The sequence below is a fragment of the Psammomys obesus genome, unplaced genomic scaffold, assembly GCF_907164565.1.
Source record: "Psammomys obesus unplaced genomic scaffold, mPsaObe1.curated_primary_1811, whole genome shotgun sequence".
Lineage (NCBI taxonomy): Eukaryota > Metazoa > Chordata > Mammalia > Rodentia > Muridae > Psammomys > Psammomys obesus.
In genome coordinates, this window is record NW_026594377.1 from 3,099,818 (window position 1) to 3,123,281 (window position 23,464).

Sequence of the window (23,464 nt, forward strand, 5' to 3'; positions counted from 1 at the left end):
TCTCTGTATGTTTCCTTCTTTCTTAAAATCGGAATATTTATCAATTAGTAATACTTTCAGTGGCAAATAAAGACTGTTGATAGTGCCTTCTTACATATGGAAAGTTATGGTTCCTCTTTATGAATCTGAGTAGGAATTCTTAGGGTTGGGTCAGATCATTGGGTCGAAAATCATGTGCTTTTTTGATCCTTTTCTTTCTCTCTCTCTCTCTCTTTCTTTCTTGTTCTCTTTCTTTCTTTCATAGTTTATTTCTGTCTGTCTTCTCATTCTTCCTCAGGCCTCGCATGTTTTCCTTTTGCCTCTACACCTCCTACCCCACATCACATGGTAACAGCTTTAGGAATTATGTCAAATGGGGGAAAAGGAGTAAGGCTATGGGGCTAGAGAGATGACTCCGTGTTTAACAGTGAGAAAGACCCCGTTCAATTCCAAACACCTCTGGATGGGTGCTTATAACTACCTCTGGCCTCTGCTGCACTCAGGTACATAACCACACACATATACCTAACTAAAATAGATCTTTTTACAAAGAATTAGATTACAGAAAAGGTGGCCTCTCCTCCAATGCCCAAATCTCCCATCAGAAAGCAAAGTACCCCCAGAGCTCCCAGCAAGAATGTCTGCTTCTTCTGCCTTCTGTCTTCTCATCTCCACGGTCTCACATGGCCCATCCCAGCTGCTACAGGGGCTAGCGAAGCTGCCATCCACATTGTGTCCATCTTCAGGGTGGCAGGGACAAAGAAGAGGAAACTGAGAATAGCTTTTGATTGACCAAACAGTAGTGTCTTTGGGACTTCCTCCTACAATATATGCATTGATTTCTAGAAAGAAAATGTTTGCAAAGCAGATTCTGCTGTCACCTTGCTGGGATTCAAGTCAAAGTTTTCTTCAATGCCTTCTGACTTCAGGTCTGCTGCCTTTGTTTCCTTAGGAGTAAAAAGGAATAGTAATGTCACAAGTTCTGTCTGATTTGGGTGAATAAACTTCATTTGAGCATAAGGGCACTCAGTGATTGTCATCACCAAAGTCTAGTGCCACACTCAGATGCAGACGGATTGATTAGCTAGCAGGCTTCTTGCTTTAACAAAATAATACAAAGTGAATAAACTGTAATTAATAAAATTTAAAAACAACAACAACAAATAACTTGGAAATGCAGCACTTGAAGCTGATGTATACAAAGTCTTAATCTAACTAGAAAAATTTCTGAAAGGTACATATTCTTAGCATCAGTTGCCTCTTTTATTTGGATAGCCTTATAAGTAATGTGCTCTTATTTAGAAATGAAACACTGGAGGGCTTATCCTGAGTCTTCTCGTGTGGAAAAAGCATGCTGAAAAGCATATTTTGTCTAGAATGTATCAAATCAGGAATTGGTAATTTTCAATATGTCTATGTAACAGCTCCAGATAAGTGATGTGGACAGAAACAGCAATATTAGGGCTAGGATAAAACAAATATCTCTGCAGTGTTTTCAGTGATTAGAAAAAAAAAATAGCGCAAGAGAGATGGTGGGATGGGGAAGACAAGGGCTGTCTGAAACATAGAAGGCATTCCATAAACAACCAGTCATGAAATAAATATTGCGGCATGAGATAAGCATCAGAAAGCAGCTCCATGCTCTGCAAGCCCTATCTTGTTTCCCGGTAACCACTCTTCATAGCCTGAGAATTTGCTGATCCTAAATGATATAAATTCAGAACGGCTTCTAGAATGTCTGACGGGGGATGAGCAGGTGGATTCAGCATGGAAGGACAACTTCTGGAGTTACAGAGGGTAGATGGCAGTGTTCAAGCCATGTACATATGAAGCCTAGGTCATGTGCAAGAGTCTCATGTGAATCAGAGGTTACAGCTCCTCTTACCCAGGCCCTCATGGGCATGAGCATCTCAGATGCATGTACTCTCTCCAGTACATGGACATTCCTTCAAAATCTCGAGTAAATCCTAATGAAAATTGTAGCTTAATTTCTTGTCTGAATAAATGAGTCAGATGTCATCCTGAAGTTTTAAGAACCAAAGTAATTTGTCAGCTTGGGATGAAGTCAGGTATTCAAAAACCCCTCATGTTATGTGTAGTAGCTTGCTAGGTTTTCTGCAAACACACCGTTGTGAACTGTACTGACCACACTTCTCTGATTTTTGCCTTCAGAAAACCCGTTATGAAATTTATGTCAGCATTCTGAAAGAAGGAGGCAAGGAGCTCCTGAGCACCGAGGGAAACGAGGCAACGGGACTAAAGAAGTCACACTCGAGTCCCTCCCTGAACCCCGACACATCTCCTGTCACTGCCAAGGTCAAGCGCAACGTGTCAGAGAGAAAGGACCACCGACCTGAAACACCGGGCATTAAGCAAAAAGTCACTTAGAATCTGACTGTGGCCAGGAAGTACTGGTCATGGAGCAAAATAGGGTTTTTCAAGATCTTTCTGGTAATCGGTGAATATATTTAAAAAATAGTCTGTGACTAAAATGGTGCATTAGTAACTTTTTACATTGTATATTTTTGTTAGTTTCTGTACAGGTGTCTTTACTCTTGAGTTCCTTGCTTTGATGATTTGGGCAACTTTAAAACTAATGCACCTTTTGTGAGGAGCAGAGGGTGACAGATCCTTTCTCCTTCAGCTTTCTCTTATTTGCACTTCTGCACAGTTATTTTATGTTTTCCGATCAACTGTTGTACTTTCTTTTTTTTAGGTTTAAGTTTTTAATCCATTGTGAAACACATAACTGGACAAGCATTGTGCTGTAGTAAATCCTAGACTTTACATGTGAAATTCTGCCCAGTCACGGAGGTGAAGTTGAAGGCTCGTAAATACTCAAGTAAGAACGGCAGTGCTGGGAGTCATGGTGTCCTGGAGTGGTGCACTTCTGCATTCATCCTCGCACCTGCTGTTGGTGCAGGACACAGAAAAAAGGGAGCACGAAGATGACAGGACTGGAGACCTTAGTGAGGCACAGGAGTTTGCCTCAGGCGTGGGCTCCATTCCAGCCATGCTAGGGAAAACAGATGTGGAGTCGTCATGCTGAAGGGAGGCTGAGGATGGATTGATACCAGGCTACTTTTGTTTTCTAAAGGCTGGCGACAGTAATCAGCTCTTCAGGAGCTGCAGCAGTCATGTGTATGGTCTTCTAGAGGAATGTTATCTCACTCCCATTGGGTCTAGACTAGGAATCAGAATCATCTCTGTCATTGATAGCCTTCCTTCCAGGAATAAATTCATTTTTATATGGATATGCAAACATAGAACATGTCCTGGTTGAAAGAAAGCAATGTTGAAAATGGATCCCTCCCCACATCAAGACAAATAAAGGAGCAAACACAACTGCAGTTCTTCAACAAGGGTCAGTGACCCTTCAGACTGAATCTGAAGTCAGTCTGATCATAGTGACTGAAGATGGAGGAATCTGATGAGTTGTATGCAGTTTCTTAGCTTATTCTCATTTCCATCTCTGTGGCCATCTTACTATGTCACTGTTACAATTGCTCCTGAAATTATTTGCATGTTTTACCTTATTTTTCCATGTATCCAAAATGGTTTCACCTTACAGTCAAAACAGTCCCTTTAAAATTTAAGGTAATATGTAGAATATTGTCTGTAGAGGAAGAGAAAGGACTAAAAGGTGAGCTTCCTCGTGTGGCTCAAACTCTCTGGTTTCCAACCTTGAGACTGTATTCTCTAAAACTACTGTCTTCCCAACAGCATATCTTCAAAACTAACAGGATAACATATGACTATTCCTTATCCTCCTTAAACATGTTCTCTGTTTCTGCTTGGTTAGTTGGAGTTACTATGACCAGAGAATCAGCTGCTCTTGCATGAATAGCATGATTCCAGTAAGTTAGAGAAAGCCTGTTCAAAAATTCTGGTAGTTCATAGAGACATATCATTAGGATATGCTAACATTTAGTTACAGGATTATGTATTAGCCTGTACCTTTCACCTCTTTACATGCCCATCTTGCTTGTGTCCAGAAACAGTAACTCCTCTTCAAGACTGTAGCTGCTTGCTTCGTGGTATTTTGCCACACTATTGAAAAAGTTCCTTAAACATCTATTGAAAAAGTTCCTTAAACTTCTATCTTGTTTAGGTAAAGGCAATGACTTAATTTATATTTCAGAACCATGACGCAAATATGGTAGTTAACATTGTGGTTTCATATATCTGATCTATTTCATAGCTTCTTACTGAACCCAATATTTCCAGAGCAACTTGCCTTTCTTCTAGAAGGTGAAGTATCACTGTCTGCTTTTTGCCTGTATGTATGTAATCCCTGACGGGAAAGGTACCAAGACCTTTGAGTCTTGAGCATCATCTTTGAGCATCAGTAGCTGAAGAACACTTAATATGTTGAAGTGTGTTTGTCTACAGTGTCTGTCTGTATGTATAGAATGTTTGTGTGTACTTACCTAGAGTATCTAATATACATTGAATGGTACTTTGTTGCAGAGTTTCTGACGTGGACAATAGTCTGGGAATATGCTTAGCATCAGCTCTGCCACTGTTCCTATTGTAGGACTCACTAGTGTTGGCTCCAGGACTTCTGGGCATACTTATAGATAATCAGATGACGAAGGCACTTTTGAAGTGTGGACTATGTCTGCATCATTATCTAGAAAAATAGCTGTAGCATTCTTTTGTGAGTCAGAATCCCAGCCTGCCCTAGTGTGATGCTGTCTTCCTTCGGGGGACAGGCTAAAAATGTGTCTTCCCTGAGGCCTCTGGAAGGATGCTGCACTCTTTCATCTAATGGGACTCTGAGAGTCTGGTCCATAGCTAACTCCCACATCCCCACAGTATTGAGTCATAAGAAATGGAAGGTGGTCCTTTGTGCAGCTACTCTAAGCCTATTGCCCAGTGCATGGTACAGGGAGCTCTCCTCCTCCTTCTCCTCCTTGTCCTTTTCCCTCCTCCCTCCTCTTCCTCTTCCTTTTCATGGTACTTCATCCTATCCCACCTATACCTACTTTTACCCTACCTCAGTGCCCTGGAGCCTTAGAGTTCCTCTCTATATGATAAAGCATTATCTACTTCACATTAATACCCTAAATTATGATTTTTACTATTGAAAATATCAGCAAGTCATCAAAAGACTTTGATGATAGTCTTGTTGCAAAACTGACCATAGAGTACCCCTTGTATAAAATCTGTGTGTCGTTTAGGGTTCACCCTACCTCACATGCTGGCTGCTAAAAACGTTTACCAGGAAACTAATTTAAACACTAAAATCTAGTTACTTCCACTCAGAATTCTTATTCAGAATTCCTATCACTGGCATTTCCGAGATGTACTTTCAAAATATATTTATCATTTATCTAACTCTTAGCAATGTCTAATTAAGCCAACTATTACTTATATACATTTAAGTTACTCCCAGTGAAAGCAGCATGTGGGGAGTCCTCTGGTAGAAATAGTCTGCAGGTTCTATGTAATGTTTAAAAATTGCTCTTAGGTAACTAAGATGGAGTCATTTTCCCATGCAATGATCTTGTGATGTGTATAAGGCAGTCTATGTTCCTCCATTCATTTCCTTCATCCTGAAGATAAGGACTGTGTTCCAGGCAAATGTAATGTGAAGGAATTGGTTCTGGAAGAGGAACACCGGGCCGGTTTTTCAAGGTCCAGCTAGGTTTGTGTTATAATCTAATTGGAAAATTGAGAACAGGAAGTTACACTGGTTTTTCCCTTGCCTTCTTCCCCTTTATCATATAAAGAGCAGGGCTGAAGGGTCATGCTCTGAAATAAGGGAGGACTATCCTGAGATATGCATCATCTGACTTTTTGATTAGAAATCAATTTTCCATTGTCTTCCTATATGATTAATTCATTGCCATTTATTTCTAGTAGTCATCAGTTAAGCCTCACTTGACATGAAGTTTCTTAGTTTTGAACATCTACATTTTTGTGGTTTCGTTTTTATGGATACAAGATTTGATCAGGTCAGCAGCCACCTTCCTGGTTTTAGTGGAGTATGACACCTTTGTAGTTCAGATGACAGCGTGTTTTCACTTGTAACGCTCACATTAGAGCTGAAGCATAATCATAGCATCAGTTAAACATAGACTCTAGTTCAAGAATAATAATTCAACTTGGGGTCGAAGGCATATCTGCTTGTCTGAGAGCATCTGTGTTACTCAGACAGAAGCAGATGAGAAACTTTGCAGGCAGAAAACATACATTGCTTCAGGGTCTCTTACCCTTGTTCACCCAGGACAAGCTGCTGGTAAACCCTGAGATTAGCAGGGCTCCCTACCCACTTTCGACATATGCCATCATCATGCCATCCAGAGGACTCTAGCAAACCACGTAAAATAATTCTCATATATTACAGAGGTACTTTGTCGCTGCATCTCCTTTCAGGCTCCTTTTCCATCCTTCAAACTTAAGGGACTGACATCCGAGGTCATTCTCGTTCTGTATCTCCAGTGGGCATCTTATAGCAGTTGGCTCATTGCATGTGGAGAGAATGTCAGTAAATACTTGAATCTGCATGGCAGTTTGCTGACTTGTATGCAGGAGCAAGGAATGCAGCAAGTTCCTTGTACATACAGTATGTTTCCTGAGGTCTTGAGGGTGCATCCTTTGTAATCTATATGTATATCTGTTGTATTAAAGTATTTGGAGAAATACTTGTATAGATAGTGTGTCACATGTCAAAGGAAATGCTTTTGTCACTTGCCAATGTTGTATTTGTGGGTATTTATAGTTGTATGTATGTATGTGCATCAATGTGTAGGTTGTGTATCGGTATATGGTATATGTATGTTGAAATTACTTTTGTCTTTAACAACCAGTATAATATGAACAGAAAGTTTAAAACCCTCATAGGAATGATTATATAGTGCAGCTGTTCAGAGTTCCTATAGTGGTATCGTTTTATTAAACTTAAATTCAAATGATATTTTGATTACATTTTTTAATAAGACTTTACAATGGAAATTCCATCTTTAAGCTTTGAATTACCAGGGCAAAAATGACTTTGAACTAAACTTGTGAGTCTATTGACGTGTGCAGTGTGCAATACAATGAGAAGTCATTATAATTTGGGAACTACAGAAGTTGGCCGGGGAAAGCCAGCCTGTGCAGTCTTAGCAACTTTAGTATTAAGAGCACTTAAACATAAAGTTGAGCTGATAACTTAGGGCTTATTACAAAGTGTGATGCTTTCAAGCTCACGTTCTTTATTGTTGTAATTAGTCCAGAAAAATACATAGCTTTCAGAAGAACTAAGTAAGTACCCAGTGTATCCTTTATGTGCTGGTGTATACTTTAGAGTAGATCACTCTCCTGGTGCCACACCCTTACCCTCTTTGTTATAAAGGAATATTACAGATACGGATGTCTATCAGGGCATCCCAAGATCGGGTACTGTATTCCAGGTTCACAATTGCACAAATTAACAGCTACTGCCGCTGGTAAAAAAGACTTTGGGAACAGGTTAAACTTTATTTAATATTTTTATACTTCGGTCTCTTTTTCCTGACTCTCCCCAAAGAAGAGCCACTGGCCTTAGTTGTTTGACATTATTGCTTATATTATAGAATGTAAATAGTAATTAAAGTTTTATTAACCAGCATGTTTGGTATATTTAAAGCAGCGACTGGGTGTGTGGTTGGGTGCAGTGTCTGTTTGAACACACTGCCTCATGTCTTCATGTCTAAGTCGGAGAATTGGAATTGTGAGGCCTGAGACCCAGCTTCAGCTCTAGGCTGTGGTCCCACATTGCCAGTTACACTTGAGTTTTGTTTCCTTATTTATTCTTTAGTCTCAGACTATTTTTACAAATATATTTCCCAATTAGTTCTTTATGTGTGGTGGGCTGGTTGTGTGGCTAAGCAGCAGAGCTTCTGCAAGAATATTTCCTTCTAAGAATTATCTATGATTTGCAGAAAACAGCCATTTGATTCAGAAATTGAGTAGTAGATATAAGGTATATTTTAGGTCATAGTTACTTGAAAAGTTTGGATTTTAATATAAAGCCATGGAAGTTGTAAAGCCAAGTAACCATTTGACATGGATGATAATATTCATTCTAGAGAGTACATATGCACATTGAATTTTTATGTCATTAAGATACTTTTTTAAGCTTTAGAAATAAGTAATTAGACCAAATTGAAGTGGAGGGGTGAACTGGCTGTATTCCACTTGGGGTAGTCACGTATGTGTTAAATCTTCTAAGAGATCCAAAACCAGTTAACTGTCACCTTAAATGTTTAAGGAGAAAATTGATATGCATAGGGCCTCATCTGTGTATACATACTTACACACACACACAGAGAGAGAGAGAGAGAGAGAGAGAAAGAGAGAGAGAGAGAAGGGGGGAGAGAGAGTTGAAAGCTATACAAATGTCTGACCTTAAGACACTGAGGGCCAGAATATTCTGAAGAGGCAATGCATGGAAGCGGTAGAAACTGTACCACAGATGTATTCCAAGAACCAGGGAAGAATGATGGTGTGCTCATTTCTGACTCTAAGAGGCATCACATTTTTTTACAGAGAAATGGGGGTGGGGACACTTGCCATGTCCTTCCTGGTGGACACCAACTTGAAGTCATTGTACTCAGTGACTCTCCAGCAAGCCCCATAGCACACTGCAGACCATTCCTTTCAGGGGGAGTGTAAATGGAGAATGCATATTACCTTTTGAACTCCAGGTGTAGACCGCCTGCCCTGGCTACCCAGCTGTGGGTGAAAGAGCTTGCACTGGCGTATGCCGAATGGGTGAGCACTTATCCTTAGGCCAGGATCTTTGGGATGAATATAGACAGGAACCCAATATAATGCTTTTGTAGGGGGAGTTCAGCTCTCACTAGCAGTAGCATGAAAGAAGCACCTTGACTTCAATTCCTGAAAGCACTGGTGAATGGAGAGAACTTTGGAGTTTCACTTAGTGTTTCCCCCGCAATCTACATAAGTCTTTGGACACACCTACAAGTCCCAACCACAGGATCAATGAAGGGTCACACAGCAGGTCTGAGGCTCACTGCTCTGAGCCCTTAGCCCAGGGCAGTGGAGAGCAGGGCTATCTTCCCTCTCTGTAGCTTCTCCTTGGCCTTCCACTTGGGCTTCTGCTCAGCAGCAGGTATATGCTGGCTTCCAGGTTCATTAGGAATCCAGCGGTCCCAGTGGCTTGACCCTGCTTAGGCAAGATATCAGCCCTGAGAGTGACTCACTCATGGAGGAAGACACATCAGGGTGACGGGATCCTCAGTTTGAAGCTAAGACCACATTGTGTCTCTTCTAGAAACAAATGGACCCATTGACTTCTGTTCAGTCAGATGATATCTTTCCTTTTGCTCCCGGCTTTCCAGAAATGGACAGTGTTTCATTCTGTGGGAAGGGTCAAGAGACATAAAATTGCTCACAACAGTGCTCTGTTCACGTGAGGGTTGTTGAGCAAAGGCCGACATGCCTCCCTGCATTCTCTTCTACCTCAAGTTTTTGGAATTCACACCTGGAACAGAAATTTACACAAGAGCCCATGTTGTCAGCTTTGATTACTATGGGATGCACATAAGGGTGGCAGTTTGTATCTTTTAAGATAAACAGGAGCAGGGTTCTTGCAGCCTATTAGCTGATTCATATTTACCGCGGCTCCAATTGATTGGCGATTCATAACATTCCTTTACCTTCAAAGTTTTCTCCACCAGTCCTTTTGCGTCACCCGTCCCTGGAGTGTCATATGTCCCTGCAAATTGTGAAAGTAATTAATGACAAAATAGCCTCCCCCCTTTCAGTGGCCAAACTGTCAGCTTTAGCAGACGTGGGAAAGCTAGTGGTATCACATTATATACAGAAAACCTGTTCCTTATCACCCACCAGACTCAAGAAATGCCATCTCCAAATTGTGGCGTTCAAGGTGGTAGTCGTTTGAATGGAACAGTAATCTATGTGGATATTGTTAAAGTGTTTAAAGAATATTTTGAAAATTAAGTTTACATTTTACAATTGCTTTATTTTTATTGAAATAATTGTATATAAATATTACCCTATTTCACTGTCATTAAAGTAAACCTAGACCTTGTAGACAAGTGGGTCAGCTGATACATACATAGAAGCTGTGATATATATATATAATACATTTCTCTATTGTATAAATGGTCATGAATAGAACTGTCCCTGTGTTTTTATAAGTTGAGGGTATTTTGTTGTTTTTATGACAACAAAATTTATTGCATTTGAAATGGTTTTTATGTAACAGAAATCATGCAAACAGTGAAGGATTCTATTATGGTATATGTAAATGTACAAACTTTAGAAAGAAATAAATACAACAAAGTTCAGTCATCTTGGAAGAATGTTTTTATTTCCTTACCTATTCAAGTTGAATAATACTTTTAATAGTAAATACTACTACACCCTGTGCCCTTCCATAAAAAAGGCATGGTTTGCTGGGTAAGAACACATGTTCTGTAAGCATGAGGACTTTTAAGTTTGGATCCTAGCACTTGGGTAAAATGCTGGATGTGGCCATGCATGTGCCACCCAGTGCTCAGGTGGGCCGAGACAAGGTTGCTCAGAGGTGCTGGCTGCCAGCCTACACCTGGGTTCAGTGAGAGACTATCAAAGGAAAGAGGTAGCGAAATCAAGCAGAATATTTGACATCTTTGTGTGGACAAAAGCACATGTAACACCACATACACACACACACAGCCAGGCATGTTAGCATACATCTATAAGCCCAGCACCGAGCAGGCAGAGATAGGTAGATCTGCAGAGTTCACTGACTGGCCAGTGTAGCCAAATTGGTGAGCTTTTGGGTTAGGTGGGAGAGCCTTTTCAAAAAATAAGGTGGAAAGCAATTGAGAAAGAAACACACGTAGACCTTTGACCTCCACATGCATCTCTGTAGGCACATGAGCACACACACACACACACACACACACACACACACACACAGCAAATAACTATAAAATGATAATAGTAGGAGACATACACCATGGAAGACCTCCACAATGAAAAGACTTGACCTCTGGAGTTGAACGAGGTGGTGTCCACTCAGATGGTTGGACTAATTAGCTTCCGAGAATGGCTGAAGAGTGTGTCAGCACAAAGACCTCAGTGGATATGTTAGAGACCCAGCAGCCTGTAGTCTGAATGGGGAGCTTAGAGCAAAGGAGAAAGAAATAGCTTCTTGAAGCAAATTTCAAGAAACATTTGCCTTCCCAGTGAAGTCTTAGCAAAGCAAGTGTACCATGGAGTTAATCTATCCTAAAATGCAGATGATCAACTCCATAGCATTGCTGTATTGTGGCTAGCACGTACCTTTTCTCCCTAAGAAAGCCTAGGGTGAAAATTGAGGTCTATTGTCCTAGTAGGGTTTCCATTGCTGTGAAGAGACACCGTGACCATGGCAACTCTATATTATACAGGAAAACATTCAATTGAGACTGGCTTACAGTTTCATAGGTTTAGTCCATAATCATCATGGTGGAAAAGATGGCAGCATCAGGCAGACATGGTGCTGGAGGACCTGAGAGCTCTGCATCTTGATCTGAGGGCAGCAAAAGGGGACTGTGTTGCACACAGGGCAGAGCTTGAGCATAGAAGACCTCAAAGCCTGCCCCCAGAGTACATGCTTCCTCTAACAAAGCTACACCTACTCCAACAAGGCCACACTTCCTAATAGTGCCACAGTCCCTAAGGGTTCAAACACATGAGTCTGTGGGAGCCAAACCTATTCAAGCCAACACATCTATTGGTTTAGAAAATGAGATTCCACCTTAACTTCTGAGTATTGGAAACAATGTCACAGTAGGATGTTTGCATCCTGTTAAAACAAACAAAAGCACCTTGGAGAGGTCAAAGCTTCTATGTTAAGCAGCTCTAGAACTAAAACTCCCTGGAATAAAGAGGGGCTGAGCTTCTGCATCCCCCAGCTTCTGTTTCAAGTCCTTATTTAAAGTGAGAAGCTCAGACAAGAGTGACACATTGCATGGCTGCCTGTCCTCCTGTGGCAGTTGTATGTCTGTTTTATTCTCTATGTTACACAGCTAATAACATGAGAACCACAGGGACTACAAAGATCATTTTAAGAACATTCCTAGGAGTAGACTAAAACTCAGGTCTAATTAAGATACTGTAAGGCGCAGGTAGAATTTCTGTTACATCCCTAAATTAATTCTCTGAAGCGGTGTTGGAAGAGACATCCAGAGGGACAGGTGAATCACTCTCAAATCATATGGAAAATTTTTGTCAACCAAGAACAAAACCTGGTATAAGAACAAAGAAACAGCATTTATTTGGGACAGAAATCCAGAAAAACACAATCAAGCAATCTTGAAATTTTGCTGCAAGATGGTGGCTGTGTTTGGAGTTTTAAACCACAGGGATTTGGAAGTTTGGACCCATGCTGACAAAAGTTAAGCCATTTTGTTACCTAAAGGATTAGGGGTGGGTTCCTTCTCTATGAAGTGTGGGGAAGGAGGGCAGAGGTTAACTATAGTAAAGGCCAGCTTACACGTGGGTGTGAGCATGTCTACAGCCCAGTTCAAAGGTGTACCCAACAAACTTTCCACAGTCTGGTTAACATGGCTTCCCAAATATTAGTTCCTTGCTCTAATGCTACTCCATTTTGATTTTCTTCCTTGACAGTGATAAGCAAGGAGAAATATTAAAGAAAATATCTAAAGGTATATGTCTGGGGGATGGCTCAGCCAGTAAATCACTTGCTTCACAAACAGGAAGACCTGAGCTCAGAATGTGGTTTGAAATGTAGGGGTTTGAATGAGGAACACCCCCTATTAGCTAGGCATTTGGGAACTTGGCCCTCAGTTTGTGGTACTGTTTTAGGAGGCTCAGGAAGTGTAACTATTGAAGGAAACACATAAATGTGGACAGGCTTTGAGAGTGTGTAACCTCACCCTGCTTCTTTGTTAACCTCCGCTTTGTGCAACCCTTCGGGTTGAAGTGTGCACTCTGAGCTTGCTGCTCCTGCTACTATGCCTGAGCTTCCTGTCATGGCTACCAACTATGATGGACTCTTATTCCTATGAAACCCTAAGCCAAAATAAACTAATAGGTGGCTTTTGGTTATGGTGATTTATCACAGCCATCAGAAAGTAACTAATGAAGCATGGAAATATGTGTATCTGTGGTCCCAGCATTACAAAGACAGAACACAGGAGGATCCCTGCAGCTCGACTGGCAGCTTATGTAAAACTGATTGGTGTGTTCCAGGCCAATAAAAGACAACATACCAGGGCAGTTGACAGTGTTCTTGAAGGTAGTCACCCATCTTCCATGTGCTCCCACACACATATGTGTGCTCATAGGAAAGTAAGATGTACACATACAGATGCAGGCACACATAAAGGGTTAGTTTTCTATACTGTAGACCAGTAAACTTGAATTTCACTCTGTGCATATCTTTAGGCAGAAAGCAAGCAATAATTATTGGAAGTCAGAATGGGCTCTGAAGAAGAAATTATATTAGACTCCAGTTTCTGTTCTGTAAGGCCAGTAGACTAGACATATGCAGTAAATGGAACATCAGGATTTTGAGGGCATTAACATGCTCTTTAATGCAGAACCCTGCAGCAACGTGAGTACAATCCACACTCATCGTTGTTGGGGGTGGAGCCATATAAACCACACTAATTAAAGGATCGGCAATAGCGCGGAGATGCATCTCCGCGTGTCCCACTACAAAGCTTGCCTTTGGCCCCATCTGTTCAACATTTTAATTAATAACTTGGCAGAAGCTACAGAGACAAGTTTATGAAAAATGGGTATGTCATGAAGCTGAAAAAGAATGATTATACTAATGGACAGAATTGGGCTTCAAAAAGATCTCATCAGGCAAAGAAATGGGGCAGATTAACAATGTCACATGAAATTGCTGGGTGTGACTTACTCTTTATTTAAAAACAATGAACCTGGGGCAAGTTAGGACTTTGAGTTCCTTAGAGTAGTAACTACATAGGGCAGAAAGTCTCTCATTTCCAGCTGCAGAAAACTCAAGCCTAGTGATACTGCCACCAAACACTTGTGGGTCTCATTTATGCATTGGGTTTCCAAAGCAGAGGCGCGAGTCTCTGCATCACAAATGTCCTTGTGACACCAGCAAGGATAAATGGAGTTAATTGTCTACAAACTGGCACATTCACATGGCAGAGTGTGCAAAAGCGGTAGCTAGCTGTCAAGGGCTGTGAGCCATGATATGAGGAACAAGAGAAGGATGGTCAGTCCATGACAGGATGAGAGGCTGATGTAAGTGTTGAAATGAGGTGGGAGCCATCAGGTCACTCCAACCAGAGAAGCTGAAAGGCTAATTGCAGGTGTTCAAATCTGTCTCCACTCCTTCCAGTCCAATCCCTAAACCTCTGCAGCAGACCACCTCCAGCTGCCCCTGCTCATCTCTGCTGCCTTCTGCAGGAAGTCACATAAAATTCCCCTACAAACTTCCTTCCCCCCACTTTTTGCTGTACCATAGCCTCCAAATCCATAGCCATTTCCTGGGAACCCTCAGGCCAATTAGGCCATCAAAGTGTTAGACTAACTACAGAACTGCAGATCTTCAGCTCTCCCTTCATTCCTCCAAGTTCAGTCCCCAAGTGTCATCTCCAGCTCTGTAGCAGACCATCTGCTTCAGCTTCTATTCACTCCCAGTCCCTATTCCCAGGGGACTAAGCAGGTCCTGATGGAACACCCTGCTTTCCTTCCACCTTGTACCTCCTCAATCTCCCTCTCCTATCCCCATCCTCATTCCTAAGTGTCAGCTCCCCAAAACCCAGAAATATGTGTTACCTGAAACCTCCAGTGTACACATCTATCAGGTTCCAAGGAGAATTGCCTACCATGCACCACACAGCCACCACTCTCACCTAAGAACCACAGAGGGCAACAAAACCAAGGAATAAAAACATCCACTCAACGAAAAGAAGACCAATTTTCATCACCTAGAATTACAGTCTTCCCAAACCCAGATTCCGTGCATAAAAAACACAATATCCGGAACACCATGTTTCCACTAGTGCCTAGTTACCCTACCATAGCAGGCCCTGAAAAGTGTGACATAGCTGAAGCACAAGAGAAAGATCTTAAAATAGCCTTTATAAATATGATAGAGGTCTTTAACAGAGGAAATGCATAAATCCTTTAAAGAAATCAGTGAAAACACAAACAGTGAAAGGAATAAATAAAACCGTTCCAGACCTGAAAGTGGAAAAAGAATCAATAAAGAAAACACATACTGAGGGAAATCTGTATATGAAAGATTCAGTAACTCTAACAGAAACCTCAGCAACATAGGAATACACGAGACGAAAAGTAAATCCCATGCATTGAAGACAAGAAAAAAAAATGGATATCTCTATCAAATAAAATGTTAAATCTAAAACTGTCCTGGCACAAAACATCCAGGAAATCTGGGACACTATAAAAAGACCAAATCTAAGAATAATATGAATAGAGACAGGAGAATAAGCCCAGGTCAGAGGCATAAAATCACAGAAGAAAATCCTCCTAACCTAAAGAAGGAGATGCCTATAAAGGTACATGAAGAATACCGACACCAAACAGACTGGGACAGAAAATAAAGCCCCCTTGGCACACAATAACACAGTAAATATACAGAACAAAGAAACCTACAAGGGAAAAAGACCAAGTAACATATAAAGTCAGACCTATTAGAATAAAACCTACCTTTTCTGTGGAGAAACTAAAAGTCAGAAGGGCCTGGACAGATGTTCTATGGACTGTAAGACACCACATATGGAAACTTAGATTACTATACATAGCACAACTTTCAATTACAATAGATGGAGACTTTCCATGATAAAACCAAATTTATCAACATCTTCAAAATCAGCTTTCCAGAAATCACTAGAAGGGAAACTTCAACCTAAAGGTTAACCATACTATAAGTCAATAAGAACTAAGTAATTCCAGATCAGCATATCAAAACGGAAGAAACACATACACACAGAGGCACATGTACCCACACCTGCACATACAACAAACACAAAATAACAGCAATCAACAAACATCAATCATTAATCTCTCAAAATCAGAAGTCTTATTTCCACAATAAAAAGATATAGGTAAACAGTATGGATACAAAAAAGGGTCCATCCTTCTGTTCCATCCAAAAACCATACCTTAAACTTCAAAGATAGGCATCACTTTGGATAGAAAAGATGAAAAAATACTTTTTTAAAAATGGACCTAAACAACAAGATGGTATGGTCATTTTGATATCTACCAAATAGAATTCAAACCAAAACCAATCAGAAGAGAAAGGGAAGGACACTACATACTCATCAAAGGAAAAATACAACAAAAGGACATTGAAATTTTCAGCATGTACACAACTAAATATGTGGGCAGCCGTATTGACCATCACATGCTGATAGTGGGAGACTTCAGTACCTGACTCTCCCACTCTTGCCAATAGACAGATCATCCACACAAAAACTAGAAGGAGAAATGGGGGAGCTAACTGGTTACAAACCAAATGGACCTAAAAGATATTTACAGTACATTTCACCCAAACACAAAAGAATATACCTTCTTCTTAGCAGCTCATGGAACTTTCTTCAAAATTGATTGACCACAGACTTGGTTGGACACAATGCAAGTATCAACAGATACAAGAAATTTCATATAACTCCCTACATGCTACCCAATCACCATGGATTAAAGCTGTATATCAACAACAACAGAAACAATAGAAAGCTTACAAACTCAAGGAAACTGAGCAACTCTCTACTAATGAAAAATGGGTCAAGATAGATATTAGGAAAGAAATTAAAGACTTCCTAAATTTGAGTTCAAATGAATACATAAAATACCCACACTTATGGAACACAATGAAAGTGATTCTAAGAGGCAAGCTCATAGTACTAGGTGCATGCATAAAAGTATTGCAGAGATCTCATACGAGTAACTTCATAGCACATCTAAAATCTCTAGAACAAAGAGGAAAAAAATCACACCCAAAAGAAGCAGAGAGCAATAAATAGTCAAACTCAGAGTTGAAAGACATAAAGTAGAAACAAACATGTAAAAACACTACACAAAATTAAGAGTTGGTTCTCTAAGAAAATCAATTATTTTTTTTCATATGTATTTTTTTATTAATTCAATTTACATCTCGGCCATTGGCTCCTCCCTCTTCTCCTCCCAGTCCCACATCCCTCCTGCATCCCTTCTCTCCTATTCCTCATAACAGAGGAGCCCCGTACCTAGGCTCCTCAGCTCATCTATTCACATGAGGCCGGAGTTCGTCTTTCTCTCCAGTGGCCTGGTAGGGAAGTCCCATCAGGGGGAAGTAATCAAAACCCTCTTTGGAAATCAGTCTGGCACTTTCTCAGAAAACTGGGAATAGCCATACCTCAAGACCCAGCTATACCACTTTTGGGCATACATACGAAAGATGTTCCCCCATACAACAAGGACATTTGCTCAACCATGTTCATAGCAGCTGTATTCATACTAGCCAGAAACTGCAAAGAATCTAGATGGCCCTTAACTGAAAAATGGATAAAGAAACTGTGGTACATTTACACAATGAAATACTACTCCGCTATTAAAAACAAGAAATCATGAAAGTTGCAGGCAAATGGATAGGACTAGAAAAGATCATCCTGAATGAAGTAACACAGACCCAGAAAGACACACATGGTATATACTCACTTATAAGCCGATTTTAGTCATAAAGTACAGGATAGACATACAATGCACAGGCCCCAAGAAGATAAGTCTGATGGGCATCTTAGGCTTCATATTGGCCCACTAGTTAGAGAGGTGAGGGCTATCTCTGACATGGACTAAGTTGCCTGCTTTTTGAAGAAAATCAATTATTAATAAACTCTTATCCAAATTAACTAAAGGGCAGAGAAAGAATATCCAAATTAACAAAATTATAAATAAGGGGCCATAACAACAGACACCTAGGAAATCCAGAGAATCATCAGAACAGACTTTAAAAACCTGTACGCCACCAAATTGGAAAAATCTAAGAGAACTGATAATTTTCTCAATACATACCACTTAACAATGTTAAATCAAGCTCAGATTAACAACTTAAATAGGCCTGTAACTCCCAATGAAATAGATGTAGTAATTAAAACGTTCCCAAACAAACAAACAAACAAAAATCCCAGGGCTAGATGGTTTTAGCACAGAATTCTACCAGACATTCAAAGAAGAAGTCATGCCAATACTCCTCAAATTATTTCACAAAATAGAAACAGAAGGCACACTCTCTACTAATGCGGAGTTTATTTTATTAGTCCACAATTATCCTAATACCCAAGCTACACTAATACCCAATAAAGGAAGAGAATTACAAACCAATTTCCTCTAAAAACATAAATGCAAAAATTATCAATAGAATATTTGCAGACAGAACCCAAGAACACATCAAAATGATGATAGGCTTCATCCCAGAGATGCAGGGATGGTTCAACACATGTAAATCAATAATCGTAATCATCATAAAAACAAACTGAGTGATAAAAACCACATGATCATCTCATTAGATGCAGCATGGGCCTTTGAAAAAAAAACAATCCAACACCCTTTCTCAATAATAGTCCTAGAGAAATTAGGGATACAGGGACATACCTAAACACAATAAAGGCAATATACAGCAAACCTATAGCCAACAAAAACTTAAATGGAGAGAAATTCAAAGCAATTCCACTAACATCAGGAATAAGACAAGGATGTATACTCTCTTCTCCATATCTATTTAATATAGTGCTCCGAGATTTAGCTAGAACAATAAGACAACTGAAGATTAATGGATACATATTGGAAAAATCAAAGTATCTTTATTTGCAGAGGATATGCTAATATACATCAGTGATTTCAAAAATTCCTACCAGAAACTTCTATAGCTGATAAACAGTTTCAGCAATGTGGCTGAATACAGGATTAACTCAGAAAAAAATCAGTAGCCCTCATACACACAAATGACAAATGGAGTGGGAAAGAAATCAGGGAAACAAAACATTTCACAATAGCCTCAAATAATATAAAATATCTTGGGGTAACTCTAACCAAGCAAGTAAAAGACTTGTGTAACAAAAACTACAAGTCACTGAAGAAACTGAAGACAATATCAGAAGATGGAAAGATCTCCCATGCTCAGGGTTCTGTTGAATTAACATAATAAAAATTGCCATCCTATCAGAAACAATTTATAGATTCAATGCATTCCCCAATAAAATTCTAACACAGGTCTTCACAGACTATAAAAGGAAAAATTTCAGTTTTACATGGGTAACTAAAATTCAGGGTAACTAAAATAATACTCAATAATAAGAGAACTCCTGAGGTATCACCATCCCTCATCTCAAATTATACTACAGAGCTATATTAATAAAAACAATGGTATTAGCACAGAAATAAACACATTGGTCAATGGAGTCAAATTGAAGGCCCAGACATAAATCTGAACATTTATGGACACCTAATATTTTAAATAAAGAAATGAAAAATATAAAATGGAAAAAGGACAACATCTTGGTCATCAAATTACATGGCTGCTTGTAAAATAATCCAATTCGGTCCTTACTTATCACCCTGTACAAAACTCAACTTCAAATGGATCAAACCACAACATAAAACCAGATATGCTGAATCTGACACAAGAGATAGTGGGGAATATCCTTGAATACACTGGCACAGGAAAAGACCTTCCAAACAGAGCACCATTAACAAAGGCACTAAGATCAATAGTTAACAATTGGGACTTCATAAAACTGAAAAGGACACTGTCATTAGAACAAAGCATCAATGTACGGAATGGGAAAAGATTTTTTTTTTTTTTTACCAACTACCCATCCAATAGAAGTTTAATATCCAAAATGTATAAAGAATTAAAAAAAAAAACATAGATATCAAGAAAACAAATAACCCAATTTGAAATTGGGGTACATATCCAAACCACAAATGGCTGAGAAACAAAGAAATATTTAACATCCTTAGCCATCAGGGAAATACAAATCAAAACTACTTTGAGATTTCATAATATCTCAGTCAGAATGGCTAATATCAATAAAGCAAGTGTCAGCAAGGGGAAAACTCCACCGTTGGTGGTGGGGGTGTAAATTTGTACAGCCACTATGGAAGTCAATGCTGCAGTTCCTCAGGAAGATGAGAATTGATCCACCTCAAGATCCAGCTATAGCACTTTCAGTATATCCCCTATACACTTCAACCTAAGACCCTTACTCAACCATGTTCATTGCTGCCCCGTTCATAATAGCTAGACAATGGAAACAAGCTAGATATTCCTCAACATCAGAATATATGAAGACAGTGTGGCACATTTACACAGTGAGGTATTACTTGGAAAATTGAAATAAAGAAAGAAATCTTGAAACTTGCAGGTAAATGGATAGAACTACTTAAAAATCATCCTGAGTGAGGTTATGTTGTAGGGTGTCCACCAAAAACCACACAGACATGGGCTTAAGCCAAGAGAAAATCGATAGCCAGTGACTGTACCTGGTGCTAGAGAGCCCAGTGTAGCCCAGAGCCACTCTCAGAGTGAGCTTTTAAGACAAATACTATATTCTTAGTTAACAAAAAGAGAACTACATTGGTTAAAAGCAAAGTTAGTACATTTAGAGACTTTCCCCAAATTATGGACTTAGATAAATTATGTTTTGTTTTTTGCTTTAGCAGGTGGTGCTGAATTTTATGCTGGAATGATTCTTCCATCATGGAGTCAGTTGTACTAAGGTCTAGAGCCCTGTTACATGGTACCTCTGACCCAAAAAGACCAATATGGTATGTTACTTTTATGTGGCTATTAGCTATTAATCCAATAATAACTAAGGTACAATCTGTAAAACAACAGAATAGAGTATAGAGTAAGGAAGGGAGAGGCACAGATAGATTCTCTAGGAAAGGGAAGTAGAATAAATAATTATGAGATGGGGCAACAGAAGAAAAAGACCAAGTGGAGAAGAGGAGGGATGATGAGGACAAGGGGGGGAATACAGGGAGAGACAGCTAAAATTAAGGGCCTTTGGATGGGCAGTATGAAAACCTAACACAGTAGAAGCTTCCTAAAATATACATGCATGAAGGTAACCTAAATGAAATGACCAAAATAATGGAGGAGACAGAGCACCAACTGACCATTGTCTCCAAATGAAGCTTCCAGTCTCAGATTGGGTTGTATCAAATTGAGATGTTGGCCATAGTGGTTCTATGATAATCCCCAAACAACCAAATCTGTTGCCAACAACTCCTTAAACAGAAGGCAAGACCTCATTGCTAAAGACCGTACCTATATAACCCATCAAACACAGAGAAGCCAAGCCAGTGCTACCATAGAGCCTCTACCCCTACATGCTAGCATCTTTGGTACAGGAAGAAACTCTGCAGGTTCCCGAAGGAGAAATGTAAACTCTGACTCAGCCTGAGGCCTTTTGATCTACAATGGCATCCTAACTGGAAGGTATGTTGATGCAACCTTGGCACAAAACTTGTGGAGTAACCAACCAATATCTGATTTGATTTAAGGCTCTCTCCATGAGATGGAACCCATCCATGACACTGCTTGGGTGACCAAGAATTTGGAGATACAAAGCCCATAAACCCGAATACAATGGTTCTAAAAAAAGAACATAGCAATAAAATGATTCCTACCAACATCAGTCATTATCAAAGAAGTTTCCTTGTGCAGGGGATTCCTTGTGCAGGAGAGAAGAACAAATACAGAGACCCACAGCCAGACATTATGCAGAAAGTGTGATACCTAGGAACAGCTAACCATCAATGAGATGTTTCTATCAAATTCCTCCCTTCAAGGCTTTGGGAACCCTCGTGGAAGAAGAGGAAGACAGACAAAAGATTGTTAAGAGTCAGATGGGATGGAGAATACCAAGGAAACAAAGTCCTCTAAATCCATTTATGGTAGATGCTCGCATGGTAGGTGACTGAGGCAGCATGCTTAGGGCCTGCACAGGTCTGCACCAGGTCCTCTGCATATACATTAGGGCTCCCGGTTTAGCACTTTTAATTTTATTTTTTATGGGATTTCTGAGTGTGCAGATGATGCGCCTCTGATTCTTGGGCCTTCTCTTTCCTTCTGTTTGTTTGTTTCATCCAAGTCCAACATGTTAGTTTTTGTTTTGTCTTATGATATTTTATTTTATCATTATCCCTTCAAAGCCTGTTTGTTTTTTAATGAAAGGCAGAAAGGGGGTGGATCTCTATGGGGGACAAGATGGGGGAACTTGGAGAGGTTGAGGGAAGAGAAACCCTAATCAAGATATATTATGTGAGACAAAAATATTTATTTTCAATAAAACAAACAAAAAAAGAAATTATATTGGTTTAGTGAAATGGAAATAGTATGTTCTTTTCTAGGGTCCATGGTCTCATCATTCATCATTTCTGTATGATTTTATTATGAAAAAGCATTGTTGAAATGCATCTGTTAGTGAAGAAAATAGAAACAGTCATATACCTAGTGAAGGACTCGGGAGTGAGACAGAAAGAAGGAGAAATTTTCCAACATGTTAGGCCAACATGCAGATGAGTCATGGAATCACTGAACAAAGATGATGGACCAGAGAGCTTGCTGAGCATGTATATGCCTGGCAACACCATGAACATGGCATAGCATAGATTCTGTTTACATGGCCTCTACTCTTCAGATATTCTGCACCTCGGTCCCTTCTCTTTTGTTTTTTTCACTGGTTGGGTGCTTTTTAGTGTTGTCTTTTCTTTAGTTAATTGTTTGGAGATTTGTTTTGTTTTGTTGTTGTTTTCTTTAGGGTTTTTTTTTTTTTTTTTTTTTTGGTTGGTTGGTTGTTTGGTTGATTGGTTGGTTTGTTGGGTGTTCTTTTTTTTTTTTCTTTTTCTTTTTGGTTTTGCTGTTTTTATGTTTTGCTGAGGTAAGGTCTCAAAAGATAGCCTTGGATGGCCTGGAACTTGCTTTATAGACCAAGCTGGCTCAAACTCACAGAGATATCCATCTGCCTCTACCTCTGCCTCCTGAGCCTTGGGATTAAAGGCTCTTGCCAGCAAGACCTTTTGCTTTGAACTACAGAAGGGAGAGCACTGAGTGCCGCCTTTTTTAAATCTAAAGTGTGAAAAGTAGTAAATCCATTTGCAGAAATAGGACTGTAAGGGCGGAGGAGGTGGCTTAATGGGTAAAATGCCCGCCAAGGCATATGTGAGGATCTGAGTTCAGAGCCCCAGGACCCACATAATCTGGATGTGTCTGCAATCTTGGGCTACTAAGGCAAGAAAAGAAGCAGAGATGGGATCAACTCCAAAAGGCCAGAGGCAGGCTAGCCCAGGAATCATAGTGAAAAAGAGACTCTGTTGAACACAGTGGAAGGGAGAAATGGCTACCCTCTGTTTGAATGAGAATGGCTCCCAGAGCTCCTATGCTTAAATGCTCGGTCCTCTCTGGGTAAGCCATTTGAGAAAGAATAGGAGGCTGGGCTTTGTTGGAGGAGGTGTATCACTGAGAGCACACTTTGTGGTT

At 39.9% G+C, this 23,464-nt stretch overlaps 1 protein-coding gene across 3 annotated transcripts in view; it reads left to right on the plus strand.

Annotated features, from left to right (window-relative positions):
* Psd3 (pleckstrin and Sec7 domain containing 3) overlaps positions 1 to 10,283 on the plus strand; it is a 460,032-nt gene extending 449,749 nt beyond the window's left edge. For all 3 annotated transcript variants that reach the window (XM_055618704.1, XM_055618706.1, XM_055618705.1), the window contains one exon: positions 2,152 to 10,283. In XM_055618704.1, the coding sequence (XP_055474679.1) occupies positions 2,152 to 2,367 (216 nt within the window). In that variant the 3' untranslated portion in view covers positions 2,368 to 10,283. The remainder of the gene's footprint in view (positions 1 to 2,151) is intronic.
* Positions 10,284 to 23,464: the final 13,181 nt, after the last annotated feature.